At 38.8% G+C, this 18,295-nt stretch overlaps 1 protein-coding gene across 1 annotated transcript; it reads right to left on the bottom strand.

Moving 5' to 3' along the window:
* tmprss3b (transmembrane serine protease 3b) lies at nt 1-14,092 on the bottom strand. Its single transcript, XM_055204624.2, has 13 exons — nt 13,638-14,092; nt 13,281-13,563; nt 11,684-11,806; nt 11,370-11,489; nt 10,713-10,836; nt 5,676-5,804; nt 5,512-5,558; nt 5,224-5,389; nt 3,184-3,353; nt 2,978-3,079; nt 1,556-1,683; nt 1,316-1,465; nt 1-475 (listed from the first exon to the last, which is right to left on the bottom strand). Exons 1-13 carry the CDS (start codon nt 13,689-13,691, stop codon nt 458-460), a joined length of 1,614 nt encoding a protein of 537 aa, XP_055060599.2. The 5' UTR covers nt 13,692-14,092; the 3' UTR covers nt 1-457.
* Between the last annotated feature and the right edge of the window lie 4,203 nt (nt 14,093-18,295).

Raw genomic sequence — 18,295 nt, forward strand, 5'->3', positions numbered from 1 at the left:
CTGGCCCTGGTAAATAATCAGTTGGGACTAAACCAGCTATTATTATTTGATCTGACAAGGGGCAGGATTGCTTTTCTTATTACTGACCGTCTTGGCTTTCCTTGCCTTTTTGCACCTCCTTTTCTTCAGGGGTCCAATACTATTGTCTGTGTCATTTTACATGATTACCCATAACTTAATTTATAGACATCTGGTTTTTTGCATGTGTGGATTGCATGGGTTGTTACCATCACCTGTTGAAATGTTCATGTCAATAGAAATATATTTACTAAAAATAAAAAGGTGACAATACTTATTTAACCCGTTGTATATGCATTTCAGCTCCTACAGTGTATCTGAATCTCTCCATAACATATGGATCGTGTCCGATAATTGCGACATACTGTAATTTCCCTTTTTTTGTATAATACACGTGGCTGCTGAGCAAGATGTTCAAAATGTCCCAGGATAACCATCCTTAAAGATCCTCTTCTTTCTAATACAAACGAAACAAACCAGAAAGCAGATTTGCAAGGGAAACCAGACTTTAAATGATATAAGGAAACCAGCTGTCAATCATTTGGCATGTTACAGGTTGTTGACCTCAAGTTGGTTGACAAGTCTTGAAATCACTTGTGTGATTGCCACTAGAGGTCTCTACACTACCAAAAATGGTTTCAAACATAAAGAGGAAGACGTTGATGATGTTATTCATCGTTACACACGTGAACACATTTATCAATGATTTGTTGAAACAGCTGGGATGCAGAGACCCAATCCAAATATAAAAACGGCACATGAATTAAGGAATAAGAACGCAGTTCAGCTGCAAAGTGTGAATGACACCAGATCTCCTTTAACACACTGTCCTTAGGTGTGATCCTGTTCATTTATTTATAAGCAAAGCGTGTGCCGTTACTTATCAGCCTTCGTCCTGTGATTTAAGGTGAGTTTCCTTTAACTTAGATTTGCGGATGTTATTAAAGGGCTAGTTCACCAAAAATGTAAATTCTGTCATCATTTATTCACCATCATGTTGTTTAAAACCTCTATAAATTTATTTGTTATGATGAACACAATAGAAGATATTTTAAGCAATGCTTGTAACCAAAACATTTTTGAGCACCATTGACATCCACAGTAGTATTTATTCTTACTATGTAAGTCAATGGTGCTTCTGTTTCCTGCTTGATTACAAACATCTTTTGTGTTCATCATAACAAAGAAATATGCAGGTTTGTAACAACATTTGTAACAGAATTTAAATTTTTGTCTGAACTACCCCAATTGTTAATTTCTGTAAAAAATATCAATAACCAAACACGACTGATTTTACCTCCATCTGTTGATGAATCCACGTGAGACTGTGAGTTATGCTCGTGTAAACGCCCGGTTTGTTTTTCTGTCCGCAGCTCTGAGCATTGCTGGCTGCTCCCACCAACGTCCACACAGACCGCCGGCACGCCAGCGGCCCTCCGCTGTCCCCCTTCAGACACAAAGGAACTGGGTTGTAACAAGGTGCAAATCCATTTAAGTTTACTAGCTTTAATAAAGTGTTTAGTAGCAAGCTTTGCACCTGACATGTACCAGCGCCACCCTGCAAATATCCTGCGCAGATGTTCCACGATGTGAGACCGGGCCTGCGGCATTTATGTTTGGAGAGTAAAGGCACCTGAGCCATCTGTAGCGATATACTGGATTCTCCTACACAACATACAGTACACACAGGTACAGTCAACTCCATACATAGCTTACATTTAAAGGTGCCTTGCCTTGGCAACCTGAGAGTAATTTAAAGGAAAGCACCACTGTTTTTTAAATATTTTGCTATGTTTTTACCTCAACTTAGACAAATTAATAAATCCCCATCTTTTTTCAGTGTGTGCACTTAATCTTTGTACAGCGCGTTGTGAATGTGTTAGCATTTAGCCTAGCCCCATTCATTCCTTAGGATCCAAACAGGGATAAATTTGGAAGCCACCAAACACTTCTATGTTTTTCCTATTTAAAGACTGTTACACGTAAGGGATAATGTAGAGGCAGCCGGTAGTTATTGGGAAATAAGCCCCGACAGTGTGATCAGGACCCGACGCGAAGCGGAGGGTCTTGTATCACACTGAAGGGGCTTATTTCCCAATAACTACCGGCTGCCTCTACATTATCCCGCTTATTACCCGGCTGCTTGCCACATAAGAAAAAAACTGGACATGAATATGAATTTGAAACATTTTATTGGCATATTTGTTTTAAATTAACATTTTTATCCTTCCGCGAAACTTTGCACAGATGCATAAAATGATCGCAATACCTTATTAAGATCCTCTGCTTCATACTTGTCTCCATTTTTTCTCTTTTAGCCAGTCTTTGAGAAGTTTTAATGCCCATTCTGTATTTTTTTGTGTGTCAAGTTCAGTCTCAGTAAGCTGTCTGTGTCTTGTCGTGGTTGTCCATAGTGTTTGTCACAAGATGGCGCCAAACAAACAGTAATCTTTATTGATCTTTATTGGCGCGGAGCGATTTTACTCGTGCAAGTAGTCCGGCTATGCGTTATTATTTTGGAGCGGTTATTATTCGAAAAGAACAAACCTGCAAATGTCTCAACTGACCAATCAGAATCAAGCATTCCAGAGAGCCGTGTAATAAGAGTAAATATGATGGCACAAAATAAAATGTGGCGATTTTTTAAGCGGATAAAAAATGAGAACTATATTGTATGGCGGAAGAGCACTTAGTTTACAGCACTTCGAGCTCTTCGTGCAGTAACATCATCACTCCTGACTACTCACCCTCTCGCTCAAACTTCTGTCAATATTACTGCACCCGAGGTCAAAGTGCTGCAAACTAAGTGCTCTTAATTATTAATTAGTCTAAGTTGAGGTAAGAACATAGTAAAATTTTGGAAAGCGGTGGTGTTTTCCTTTAATGTTGTCAAAATTTAATTTTTTTAGTGACCTAGCACTTTAAAGTAACATCTGGTTTTAGTACAGTACAAACTGACCACCATCCGTTGTGGCTCCCCAGCCTGAGATCACACACATCTGTCCTGTCTCAAAGGTCTCGCCATAACTCGGCAAACAAATGGGAGCCAGCTGATCTGAGTCTAGAGATACAAAGACTGCATTTCAGAGCCTATCACACTAACTTATATTGCTATTCAAGGAACTATTTATAGAAAAATTTTAATGGCACAAAACAAATTCTTACCATTGAAGGACAGAGGCACCTTTAGCTTTATGAGCGCAATGTCGTAACTAAGTCTCTCTCGCTGGTAGTTGGCATTGTAGATGATTTTCTCCACAGACGCAGCTCCCAATCCACTCACCGGTTGATCTAATATCCCAGCATGCACTGCCCATAACGCGGGCTGAGAAAAACTAGAAACAAAAAGGTAACTATGAAGACATTTCTCATTACTTAAAGGATAACACCACCGTTTTTCAATATTTGACTATGTTCTTACCTCAATTTAGACGAATTAATACATCCCTATCTTTTTTCAATGCGTGCACTCAATCCTTGTACAGCGCGTCGCGAATGTGTTAGAATTTAGCCTAGCCTGATTAATTTCGTTGGATCAAAACAAGGATCAATTAAGAAGCCACCAAACACTTCCATGTTTTCCCTATTTAAAGACTAGTTAGTTACACTAGTAAGTATGGCACAAAATAAAATGTGGCAATTCTTTAAGCGGATAAAAATGAGAACTATATTGAATGGGGGAAGAGCACTTAGTTTGCGGCACTTCGACCTCGACCCGTTTTGAGTTTGAGCGAGAGGGGGTGTAGTCGGGAGTGATGATGTTACTGCGCCAGAGGTCGAAGTTCTCAATATAGTTCTTAAAAATCTCCATGTTTTATTTTGTGCCACCATACTTAATCGTGTAACTACTCATGTAATAGTCTTTAAATAGGGAAAACATGGAAGTGTTTGGTGGCTTCCCTGTTTGGATCCTAAGGAATGAATGGGACTAGGCTAAATGCTAACACATTCATAATGCGTTGTACAACGATTAAGTGCATGCATTGAAAAAAGATAGGTATGTATTAATTTGTCTAGGTTGGGGTAAGAACATGGTAAAAGCTGTGGTGTTTTTCTTTGAGGTTAAAATTGCAACTTGTAGTGTTTGCCTCTCTTGGCACCGTCTCTGTTTGAAACATAAAATTGCAAGTTACTTGTAGAGTTATTTTTTTATGTGTGTCATCAAGTCAAACTAGAAATAAATAATTAAATCATTATTAAAAGCTTACGGTACATTCGCATGCGGCATAAGCGTTAAAGGGACAATAAGTAGGATTTTCCCCCATCTAGTGGTGAAATTGTATTTTGCATTCAATTGAATAGTGCTCTCTAGCGCCTCGCTTTTCCAAATGCGTGTTGCAACTAGGGTAGCCGTTATGTACTGATCTTGTCCGTTTCATCTGGTTTACGTGTTCTGAATGAAAACGCGTTGCGGTAGGCTAGTGCTTTTTGTCCCTCTCTGCTTATAGTTTGTCAATATGGCGGAACAAGCCTCCTTGGACTTACCCGTTCAATGTAAATAAAGAGAAGAAATTCTAAGCTCACAAAGAAAAGTCAGATCATCGGCACAGGTCATTTCACACCAGTGAATAAAGACATTGATTTTGACTAATAAAATACTTTAAAAAACTACACATTGTCCCTTTAAAGCAACACTATGTAGTTTCCATGTAAAAATGACTTACAGCTCCCCCATGTGGTTGAAAAGCGCAACAGTGCCTGGTATCAGACACTCTTTTGCAGGCAGGGGGAGGGGCGGGGCTGTGTGCTCTACCCTCCACCGCCACTTTCAGAGTGTGCTTGTAGCAGCTAGGAGGCTGCTCAGGTTGCAGCAACAGTACAATGTGTCCAGTTAAAAGTTGTTCTATCACTTAAATAATTTTAGAGACATTATTTAAAGGTAAAAAAAACTACATAGTGTTGCTTTAACGCTTGACTGAAGGCGTGTCTGAAGTGTGGCCAACAGCCAATCGCAGTGGCCGCAACAGATGTTCCTCTGTTCTCCAGTCTGTTTGTAATTACTTGCAGTGATTTTTTTTTATTGTGTGTATGTATAACATTTACGGCTAGTTTTGATTGGTTTTGTAACGCAGACCTGGCAACCCTAACATTTATGAGCATCGTCACTGCTGTATAAATGCATATGCTATACATCTAAGGAAATTAAACAGAAGTTTAACATCATTAAAGTTTAGTGCCAGACCACGTATATGGTGTTGGACTCACCCGTACACACAGTGAGCAGCAGTAAGTATCCAGCTGTCACTTATGATTGATCCTCCACAGATATGCTGGTTCTGGTAATATAAGCTGACCTGCCATGGCACCTGTCCAAGGCTCGAAATGTTTCCCCCTACAATTCGACTCCTGACCGCCGGCCTGGAGCCGCACTCTACACCGTAACCACAAACAGATGTTTTTAAGCATGTTGCTATTCTTGGAGATGGTTTACAAACGTCATAACACATCTTTTATCAACCATCCGCACAAATAATAAAATCTGTTACTGCTTACCTATACATTTGAGAACAGCTACTGTGCCTGAACTGCATCGAGTCTTTCTGTAAAGATAGACAATCACTTTTAAAGTGGTGTCAGTAATTGTGACCGTGTATCAACTCTTTAAAAGGATTTTGATACAATACCAATGATCAATATCTCTCTGACTTTAGGTATACCTAACATATGAAGAGTTGTGGATCTTGAAGGTTTCTTGATGGCCTGGTTGGCTGATATTAAGAGCCACTAGGTTTCTCTGGAAGATATCTTCAATGGAGGAGATAGGAATGCCCTCAGAGCTCACATAGCTACAAACAGAGAAAGAAAGATGCACAAAAGATCAATGCCATTAGTTATTTAAAGGTAAGTAAGAAGTAAAAACACTAAATGCTAAAATAAACATGATTTTTTTTCTGTTTTAAATTGTTTGTCATTGGTGGTATAGTTATACGTTTATACATAAAGGTTAATGCATTGAGTATGATCTTATTATTATAGGCTGAGTTTTGCGTTTGTGTTTGGGGGGGCTGCAATATGTTGAAATTAGCCACTTCATGGTTTTTAAATATGGTTAAATGAATTAAAACTATTTTAGCCTTAAGTTACTCAGTCTACCAATTAAAATACTAAGACTAGACAAATAAAATATGAATTCTTATATTTCTATTAGGGCCGGGACTTTAACGCGTTAATTAAGATAAATTAATTACACAAAAAATAACGCCTTAAACATTTTTAACGCATTTTAATCACACTTATTTTTGCACCGCGGAACATTTCTCATTGGATGAGTTTCGGCGGACTGATTATACTGGAGCACCAAGTAGCGTTCATGACTTCAGACAACAACAAACCACAGTGAACATGAACGAAGAAGGTGATGAGATCGCTTTGGTTGGCCCCATGGATGGGAATTTTTTTTTATAAAAAATGAACGGATGGAAGCGTCGATAAGAGCATGGTTGTGTGTAAGCTATGCAACAAGGAATTCACATATCACCGCAGCACATCGAGCCTCAAGTATCATCTCAATGCAAAACATATAGCAGCTAGCGTGGACGTTCAGAGTACAACGACTTGGTTGAACAAAAATAAACAATATTTTGTTGCTTGAAGGAATGGTCTACTCATTTTCAATGTTGAAATATGTTGTTGCCTTGACTGGGAGTTGTTGATGCATCCCTCTGTCGTCTGTGTGCGTGCACGTGGGCGCCGGGGCGCGCTGCGACGCTTCGATAACATTTAGCTTAGCCCCATTCATTCAATTGTATCATTTAGAGATAAAGTTAGAAGTGACCAAACACATCAACGTTTTTCCTATTTAAGACGAGTAGTTATACGAGCAAGTTTGGTGGTACAAAATAAAACGTAGCGCTTTTCTAAGCGGATTTAAAAGAGGAACTATGTTTTGTGGCGTGGTGGCACTTTTGTGAGTACTTCGACTCGCCTGAAAAGTCCGCTCCCCTTCTCCCTCTCATAATGGGAGGGGAGGGTGTTACTGCGCCGAGTCGAAGTACTCCCATAAGTGCTATTACGCCATAAAATATAGTTCCTCTTTTAAATCCGCTTAGAAAAGCGCTACGTTTTATTTTGTACCACCAAACTTGCTCGTATAACTACTCGTCTTAAATAGGAAAAACGTTGATGTGTTTGGTCACTTCTAACTTTATCTCTAAATGGTAGCATTGAATGAATGGGGCCAAGCTAAATGCCATCGAAGCGTCGCAGCGCGCTCCAGCGCTTACGTGCACGCACACAGATGATAGAGGGATGTATCAACAATTCTTAGTTAAGGTAATAACATATTTTAATATTGAAAATGAGTAGACTATTCCTTTAAGCTTATGTATTCAGTCATTATTCATGGTATACTAAAAATTCATGTGAAAAAATAACTTCTCAATGTTCTCAGATCAGATATTTATATGTGATTAAAATGTGATTAATTTCGATTAATTAACTTCAAAGCCTCTAATTAATTAGATTAATTTTTTTAATCGAATCCCGGCCCTAATTTCTATATCATTAAAATCCTAATTAGCTGTGGTCTGGGGGGGCAGTGCACCCCCTCCCCCTCCAAACTCCGCGTATGTATTTAGATCAAACATGTCAAGCACTCCTTTTCTTTTGCTAACTTTCTTTTGTAACCGAAATGAAGACAATGACTCCAAAAATTACTATCAAACTCCTTGCATTTTAAATGTATTCATTGGTTGTCTTAGATGTCTTCATGCACCAACACAGGCTGATATATGACGCAGCAATGACAAACAGCAATGTCAAACAAATGCTGAGCTTCAATGAGGAACACTGTAATAAAATGAGAGAATCTGCAAAAGACTGCAGCTGGTTAAATGCAAATCTCGTCAGTGTTTGCAATGAGTATTTTTCTTCCTTTCATTTAATGGCAGACTGATTTTAATTGGATTTACTGTGCCGATAATGAGGAAGCTGGGAACAGAGACGTTATTATTCATACACACACACAGACACACACACACACACACACACACACACACACACACACACACACACACCGAAAGAGAGTATAAACATATTTCTGTGCTCTTAAAAGGGAAATCCTCGCTTTGGTCTGGAAAATTTATTTTCTTTAAATGGCAAAGATGGGAGGTGAGGATGGGCATTAATTTATGGAGAATATAGGGTATGGTAAGGGCTCAGTTATTATTATTATTTATTATACCAAGGGTCTGTTGAATGCTTTATTCTGATTGGTTGAGAAATGTTCCATGGGTGTTGATTATTTTTCTGTAAACCGCACACCTAACTTTCTACCTAAAAAAGGCACCAGAGCAATGTTTGTGGTAACTGTGGTATAAGGTGAATAATTGACTCTGGTCCTTTGAATTATTTGAAAATAATGCACACTCGCTTCGCGTCATGCCGCATTACCACCTTGGGTGTGCATTATTTTCTTATAATTCAATGGCCCGTCGTCAATTACTCCTTACTTAAAGGAATAGTCTACTCATTTTCAATATTAAAATATGTTATTACCTTAACTAAGAATTGTTGATACATCCCTCTATCATCTGTGTGCGTGCACGTAAGCGCTGGAGTGCGCTGCGACGCTTCGATAGCATTTAGCTTAGCCCCATTCATTCAATTGTACCAATCAGAGATAAAGTTAGAATTGACCAAACACATTAACGTTTTTCCTATTTAAGACGAGTAGTTATACGAGCAAGTTTGGTGGTACAAAATAAAACGTAGCGCTTTTCTAAGCGGATTTAAAAGAGGAACTATATTTTATGGCGTAATAGCACTTTTGGGAGAACTTTGACTCGCCTGAAAAGTCCGCTCCCCTTCTCACTCTCATAATGGGAGAGGGAGGGTGTTACTGCGCCGAGTCGAAGTACTCCCAAAAGTGCTATTACGCCATAAAATGTAGCTCCTCTTTTAAATCCGCTTAGAAAAGCGCTACGTTTTATTTTGTACCACCAAACTTGCTCGTATAACTACTCGTCTTAAATAGGAAAAACGTTAATGTGTTTGGTCATTGGTACCATTGAATGAATGGGGCTAAGCTAAATGCTATCGAAGCGTCGCAGCGCGCTCCAGCGCTTACGTGCACGCACACAGATGATAGAGGGATGTATCAACAATTCTTAGTTAACGTAATAACATATTTTAATATTGAAAATGAGTAGACTATTCCTTTAACTTTTATTTTACCAAAAAAAATAATCCCACTGAGATTCAAAATCTCTTTTCAAGGAAGTTCTGGCCAAGAGAGCAGAATAATAGTTCCATAGTTAAAATATACCATGAAAATAAAACAACAGAAACAACAACATTGTAATTGTTGTGGCTCTATCTGCTCGCTTGCCTTAAAGTCACACTGAAGCGGAAGTAGCGATTGTCTTATTTTCCCCGTTGTGACGCATATCTGAGTGAAATGGATTTTGAAATGAAAAAAGGTATGAACGGGACTTGAATTCGTCCATTGAGAACTATTTAGATCGTTGGAAATTGGGTCATGTTGCTATTTGCTATTCGCTGCGAGTCAATCCTTGTGACTGGAAGTAAAGAGAGATTGTTTCGAGGAGGAGAGGACATTAGCGTTTTTGATTAAAGATTATGAGGGCACATAAATTTTTTTTGCGTAGTTTATGGTTAAAGGTCACGTTCTTTCTGATCCCATTTTTTAAACACTAGTTAGCGTGTTATGTTGCTGTTAGAGCATAAATAATACCTGTAAAATGATAAAACTCAAAGTTCACTGCCAGGCGATATATTTTCTTTAGCAGAATTCGCCTTTCAAAGCCTACAGCGAACGGCCGGTTTGAATTACAGCTCTCTACTTCCTGCTTTAATGACGTCACTAAAACAGTTTTTTGACTAAACTCCGCCCACAGGAATATGTCAGTCGCCAGCTAAGCTAACGGCAAGCTAAGCTGCTATCAAATCACAACACACTAAACAAACTATACAATCAGAACTCGATACGTATTTCTGAAGGAGGGACATCAGACCGTTTTCGCCGATATACAGATAAGTAAATTGTGTGAAAAATACCGTGTTTTTTTTAACATGTGAAACATGAACACGTGATATGTGCACTGTAAACACAATCAAAGCTTAAAAAACACAAAAAGAATGAGACCTTTAAAAAAATACATTATTTTCCACATACCGTACATTTTTGTAGCTCCAGATATCTCTGCCCTCCTCAAATGTTCTGATTTTGTACAAAGCTCAACGATCGGAAAAGCTCTGTGTCCCTAATTGGCCAGCTAATCTGTACGTTGTAATTGGTCTGAATACTTCTGACGTCAGCCGGAAATGTGACACTCCTTACCATGTTTGAAAGATTTGCTCACAATGCAATGCTAACAGGAGTTAACTTACAGCCTGAATCCGAAGCGCGAGAAATTATGATAATGTGGTCTAGTCTACGTCACCAATCCCAGGAAGTAAACTGTTGCCTACAATCCGTGTGTTTGTTGTAGTTCAACAAAAGAGATTTACGTTGGAGACGATAACTCACGTCAACGTTTACTTTGGAGTTTGTACCCTTTTGCATATCGTAAACATGTACTAATACACACTTACACACCAAAGGCAATGTAAAATCGTGAATCGGACCATAGTTGCCCTTTAAAACAATTAGAAAGAAGAAATTCTGCTTTTTATCCACTGAAATCAGAGATTCACCGTTAAAAACAGCCATTGTTGGTATGCAATTTTTGTACCTGTTGTATCCCAGTTGTCTGCAGGCTAAGGAACCCAGGTTTGAATCCCAGCCCTCAAAACATACAGTCCTCCATAATCCTCTACTGTACACCTGCAACACTGAACTCCTGCCACTCACACGCACTGAGAGAGAGAGAGAGAGAGAGAGAGAGAGAGAGAGAGAGAGAGAGAGAGAGAGAGAGAGAGAAATTTGCTTACAGTTGTCAGCATATTTTTAGTGGTAAACTGCAAAGTAATTCATCAGATGTTTCTTGTGTGTGTGTGTGTGTGTGTGTGTGTGTGTGTGTGTGTGTGTGTGTGTGTGTGTGTGTGTGTGTGTGTGTGTGTTATCTGAGAAGTGCCTGAAATTCCGATTTGAGGGTACAGTCTTTTGTGTTGTACATATTTCCCCCCCTATTTTGGGATCTATTCTGTGTAGTTTCCCTGGATTTAAGGAGTATCAGAGTTTGGTTTCACATTGATTTCAATCTTTGACATGACCTTACTCAGTCAATATTAAAGAAATCAAGGTTATATTTATCTTTACATTATATAGGATGATTTTATGTAGAAAACAGCAAATCACAAAAAATGACACTGGTTGGGTTTTCACAAGACTAGGTCATATATATTTCTATAACCCTGTAGACCTGAAGTAACAGACAGACTCGACCCACCACAATTGAGTTCATCTTCTCCATCTTCACAGTCTTTAACTCCATCACACACAGCCGTTCTGCTGATACACCGAGCAGGCGACACGCAGCGAAACTTTCCAGAACAACTCTGCAGCCCCACTGCAAATATAGACACAGTCTCTTAACTGACCTCGAAATAACCATCTGTTACCAGGATGACGACTGCTGGTCATTTAACAGGGTGGAGCTCATAAAACATTTACACCGGCCACTGCTAAAGTAAAGTTTCATTAGCTAAGGAGGACGGTAACAACTTTATACACACACACACACACACACACACAAACACTGACCTCCTAAACCGATTCCCAGGACCAGAGTCAGCGCTATTAGCAAACCTAAGGTTATGAGCAGTGCCAGCAATCTGCGAGACACGTACGGCCAACACAGAGATTTAAAGCCTGATAGTTCCCCTCCTGAGAGAGAGAGAAAGAGAGAGAGAGAATGAAATCAGGCTGTTAAAAGGGCAGCGCTGTCAGTGGTGTAGACTGATTAGATCACAGTTGTCCTCTAACCCCTGTGTAATCAACTGTGTAAGCACAGGCTATAGCTGTGCCGAGACTCGTACAATCTAATTTCATTTACGCAATTTGACAGCGCTGTCAGCACAACTTACAAATCATTTTTCAAATTGTTCCTATATCTCTATTGGTAAAGCATTGTGTTAGCAACACAAAAATTATGGGTTCAAATGTGTACATGTGAAACCCCAGCACAGGTCACTTTTAGTGATTTACTGTTTAAAATCATAATATACATAATTTAAAGAACATGATATAAAAATATAACCTTGATATATTTAATATTGAATGAGCAGTGGCGGCCGGTGACTTCTTTTTTCGAGGGTTCGTCACAACATGTATGTAGCCCGTCATGTGTTTGGTTCGCCATTTCAAAATATGTGTTTGGTGCGTCGAGTGATCCTGTGTGCATCACGTGTTTTGTCAAAATAAGTGCCTGCTGCAGACGCGTCTAAAGGGTTTATGATAGAAGAGACGCTCTCGGTTACCAGATACTCGCATAAACACATGTGTGATCAGAGTTTACTGTTAAGGGAGTGTCTTGCGTGTATTTTGTGAACGTGGCCGTCTCTTTTATCATAAACGGTTTTGATGCATGTGCAGCAGACACTTATTTTGACAAGACACGTGATTCACATATGTTCACATGACGTAACACACATATTTTGAAAACATGAGCAACACACGACACTACGAATACATATTTTGAATTTGCACCCCTCGGAAGAGCAGTCACGAGCCGCCACTGCGAATGAGTTCAGTCATGTCAAAGATTAAAATCAGTTTAAGATCAGGAATTGAACCCAAAACCTTTGCGCAATGCTCTACCAAATGAGCTCCATCTAATACCATCACTTTATTATTCAGGATGTGTAATAACTCAGTGTTGGGGGTAACGCATTACAAGTAACGCTGAGTACGTAATAATATTACTTTTTTGAAGTAACGAGTAAAGTAACACATTACTATAAATTTACACATTAATATTTGAGTTACCTTTTTAAAAAAGTAATGCAAGTTACTTTTCAGTGTAATTCATTCAATTTAAAAATAAAATAATGTACTGAATTAAACTGAACATATTAACGTAGAATTACGCACTCTGAGCGGGAACCGTTTGAGTTAGAAACATTTTTGCGATCATAAAAACACCTGCAAGGCCTGAAAGAGATCAAGCCTCAGCCAAGTAAAGTAACGCAAAAGTAACTTAAAAGTAACGTAAGCATTACTTTCCATGAAAAGTAACTAAGTAACGCAATTAGTTACTTTTTTTTGGAGAGTAACTTAATATTATAATGCATTACTTTTAAAAGTAACTTTCACCAACACTGGCAATAACAATTGTAGAGTAAAAAAAGAGGAGTCTTACCTGAAAGAAAAGGTTGGACCTTGATGATGGGCACACCTGGGCTTGGTGGGATCTGTATGTTATACGTTTTATACACCGGCAGTGGGGCAGACGCCTCGGTGGGCAACTCAACGGGCACGTGAGGGTCCTGCGTTGCCGGGTCATAGAAGTGAATAGAACGACTGTGTTGGCTGCTGAAGGAACTCACGTTAAAAGTAGTAGGGGTCTCGATGACGGGAAGGTCCTCGTCCGTAACAGACACCACTTCAAGAACACCGGACTCAGGTCTGTCCAGTGCTGGATCCTGGGTGAGCGTATAAGGAATGATGAATAGAGTGACATAAAACAAGATCGCATCAACCAGCAAATACTCCTTACCTTATCCTCTTGTCTTTCTCCCTCTATCTCTCCTGATGTTTGGGAAGAAGTCATAACTCTCCTCTCATCTTTTCTCCATCTGAGATGAATCAGTCCAATGTGATGGCCATGAGACCAAACACTTAGGGAGCTAATGAGTCTGTATATTCCCAAGTAACTCTCCCAAAAATGCCTGTTAAGAGGCTTGTTAAATGAAAACTGGTTATTGGACTAAGATCCGTCCTTTGAGTGATCTTATTTCTGTGCTCCTCCTGCCACACCTGCTCTCCAGCACTAAATGACACCTGAGCAGGTGTACGCCAGCGTTTTGTCGTGTCACTGCAGTTGTGGATCAGGTAAAGTTGGACTGAGCTCTTGTTACACTGCAGGGGTCACTGAGGAATACCAAGCATGAAAAGGTCACCAGCCTTTGGGCTGTTCATTAATTGGATGCTGCATTTACGATGAGCAGTATAGTTTATACGTCTATTATGGAATCATTATTATGATGTTGTGAGCATTTATTTATTTTTCTACACTCTAAAAATGCTGATTTTTCAACCCATGGTTGGGTAAAATATGACCAAACTCAAGTTTTAGATTTGAATCGGCCTGTGCTGGGTTGTTTCAACACACTGTAAATAAAAGTGAATAAAAAATTTGTTGGTGCAACTTAAAAAAGTAATTTCGCTGGTTGCCTTAAAATTTTGAAATATAAAAATATAAGTTGGCTAAAAAAAGATTTGTAAAAATTGTTATGTCAACTAATATTTTTAAGTTGAATGAACTCAGAATTTTAAGACAACCAGGTAACTTACTTTTTTAAGTTAAACCAAAATGTTAACAGTGCACAAAACACTGGGCTTTTGAACATTGTCAATTCAAATATGGACTTTTTGGATTAATTTAAACCAGTGTTTGGGTTTGTTCATATTTTTTTCAACCGCAGGCGATAAGTCAGCGATAATTAATGCGAAATTGCCCCGATTCTACGGCTCTGTTCCGGTAATGCGGCTCCATCTGAAAGCAGCTGATGGCGATTTAATACTAATCAAGGAAGCGGCATAACTGACGAGATGCGCCTGACAAACACATGCGATTTATCGTGCAGCCCTAATCCTTATTAACACAATTTTTCTGCTTAAACCTTCATTTTATATACAGTAGTTGACATCATGCACTAATGTATTCCAATGTGGGTTTTATTTTGTTCACTTGTTTACAACAGAAGATATAGCATCTTTTACCGTGGGTTTACACCGGCCGCGTTTGAGGCATCAAAATCGCGTCTACCGCGCCTAGTTTGCCGCTTGAACAGTTTGACGGTACATTCAATAGGGGCGTAAGCGTTGACGCTTCCCATTCACTTTTAATGGGTGACGTCATGCGTTACCAAACTGAATTGTGGATCCATCGGCGCCGCGTCAGTGCCGTTGCTCCCAGCAGAAGTTGAACATTTCTCAACTTTTCAAGTGGCAACGTGTGCGTCGGCCAATCAGATCGCCTTATGCAAATAACCTAGGCAGAGCCAGCCAATTACGTTTATGGAAGAACGGAGCATGTGTAGCGACCACTGTGATTGGCTGTTGGCCACGCTTGAGGCAAGCGTTCCGTTACGCATTAACGCTTACGCACCGTGTGAATGTGCTGTTAGTGTACTCACTTCATTCGCACGTGAAATTCTAGTCATCGAGACATTCACATGGAAATTCGCGTCATGGGAGGGGCGTATATTTTTGTAATCACGTCACTACTAAAGCAAGCTCCTGATTGGTTAACCCAATGCGTTTTTACGCCAAAGTTAAAAATTTTCAACTTGCGCGTTTGCCGCGGCAACACTCAATTCGCGTCTAGTTTGTGCGAATGAGGCGTAATCGCATCTCCCGCGCCGCCCTAAATGTCTCATTTGCGCCGCGAGTCCTCCAGCGTCTTCACATTGACTTAACATTGAAATCACTCACGCTTGACGCCTCTACCGCGGCTGGTGTGAACACAGCATTAGAAGTTTAGCATTGAATTCACAAAACGATTAGACACAATTAGAACATTGACAATAAAAACAAGGAATTTTAATGGGATAGTTCACCTCAAAATAAATAAAAACTCATCATTTACTCATCCTCATGTTGTTTTAAACCTGTATAAATTTCTTTTTTCTGATGAACACACAAGAAGATATTTTGATAAATGATGGTAAACACACAGCAGATAGTGACCATTGACTGCCATAGTAGGAAAAAATAGTGTGTGATAAATGATGAAGAAAATATTTTGATAAATGATGGTAAGCACACAGTTGACGGATACCCATTAAATTCAATCATATTTTTTTATTCCTACTATGGAGGTCAATGGTCATTATCTGCTGTGTGTTTACCATCATTTCTCAAAATATCTTCAAAAGAAAATTTGAAATTATATACTTTATATTACACATATTATCGTTTAGGTTATTGATATTGTTTATAAATGAAGGAGGATTTAATTGTACATGGTTTGAAACCAACAAACCACTGCTATAGGGAAAATGCATAGTGCAATTTAAGTTTTAACTCGAAACCTTGCAGCTTGTTCAAAAAACACATAGAGTGTCATTACATCGGTCTGTTACTGAGAAGACGAATGTTATGACCTTCTCTTCGTTTCCATCATGGTGTATCTGGTATCCTGGTGTCTGTTTTACAAGATTAATGTCTTTCTGTGTGTGTAACCTCTAAAATCATACCTACATGTAATTGCACATTGTAACCGGAAGGTGTCACTGCAGCGCTGTACAGCCCTAGATCACTGCAGCCTGATAGCGCATCTGTTCGGGCTTTTTAGGCGGCTCTTCATGAGTCAGCTGCTTGGGCTCTGTGACACCGATGATTCACACACACTTGTGTGATAACGGAGCCGAAATTTGCGCGGGTATAATCCGTGCCTCCCCCTCCTGCGCACAGTCACGACTACTGAATAAGCATTATCTGAAATGCGTTTGGCTCAGCAGCCTAATAAAAACCAGTAAAAATTGCGGTAAGGGACATCATGTTTTCAAACTTTACTGCTTTGATCTGTAAACTCTGATGTGTTTAATTGCAAAGTTATGGCTAGACCTGTTTTACTATGCTAACCACATGGATCAATGGTATGACCTAGTAATCCCAATGAAACACAGGTGCTGGTCATATATCTTCAAAAAGTTGTTTTATTTCACTAATTCCATTCAAAAAGTGAAACTTGTATATTATATTCATGCATTCATTAGATTGAGATATATGTCAAATGATTATTTCTTTTTATTTTGATGATTATAACTGACAACTAAGAAAAATCCCAAATTCAGTATCTCAGAAAATTAGAATATTGTGTATACACAAATGGAATTAGTGAAATAAATCAACTTTTTGATGATATTCTAATTATATGACCAGAACCTGTATATATACACATACAGTTTACATTTCAGTCAAGTAGGCAACAAGCAAAAAGCCCAAAGCTACCTCCCCACTTGTCCAAAAATAGTTGAATCCTAACCAGAGGCTGTTGTTATGAGTCAGAATATTTTAGGTGAACAAAAAGAACATAAGCCACTTGGCACAGCAAAAAACATTAACTACTAGGCTATTGAAGAAATATTAGGTTTAAAAAAATGTAAATCAGTACCATAATAATTTACCCAGAAATAAAGATGATATATTAAAGGGGACATTTTACAAGCCATTTTTAAGATGCCACATAAATCTTTGGTGTCCTCAGAGTACGTATGTGAAGTTCTTGCTTAAAATACCATATAGATCATTTATTATAACATGTTAAAATTGCCACTTTGAAGGTGTGAGCAGAAATGTGCCGTTTTTGGGTGTGCCCTTTTAAATGCAAATGAGCTGATCTCTGCACTAAATGGCAGTGCCGTGGTTGGATAGTGCAGATTAAGGGGCGGTATTATCCCCTTTTGACATCACAAGGAGAGCCACATTTTAATGACCTTTTTTTTCACATGCTTGCAGAGAATGAATTACCAAAACTAAGTTACTGGGTTGATCTTTTTCAATTTTTCTAGGTTTATGAAGCACTGGTGACCCAATTATAGCACTTACACAAAAGTCAGATTTTCATGATGTGCCCCCTTTAAAACTTATTTTAGCCTTACATTATAATTTTTCAGGCAAGTCGGTTTTTTTATTACAAAAGGGTAATACAGAAACATATTTGTGACAAATTAAAGTTATTTTTAAGCGTTTATTCACTTATGAGAGAGGCGGAATCTATGGGCGGAATAGACATGACAGGTTACCAACACCGGTGACGTCAAACATCACCCATGCGTGGCCTGACGTCACCACAGACTGCGGTTTGTGATTGGAGTTTTTCAGAGCGGGTCTCTCTCTGTAAGGACCCCGCTTCTACAGTTAGCTACAATTTGATTGCACGAATGCCGCTTTATAACATGTCATTTCTCACGGGGTGCATAAAATACATTATTTTGTATAGACAGATTAAATGACTTAAATAAATACATTTTTTAAAATTAAATCACAACATTAAATACCTATAAATGCCCTATAAAGACAAATATGTGTCGAATATCTAGATTTTGACGGAGTTATCATTGATGTTTGTCATGCATATCTGCTATTGTTATCTCAAATGTATGTTAAAAATAGCCTACACTTGAAAAAAGCGAAAACAAGCGCTGC

The sequence above is a fragment of the Misgurnus anguillicaudatus genome, chromosome 3, assembly GCF_027580225.2.
Source record: "Misgurnus anguillicaudatus chromosome 3, ASM2758022v2, whole genome shotgun sequence".
Taxonomy (NCBI): domain Eukaryota; kingdom Metazoa; phylum Chordata; class Actinopteri; order Cypriniformes; family Cobitidae; genus Misgurnus; species Misgurnus anguillicaudatus.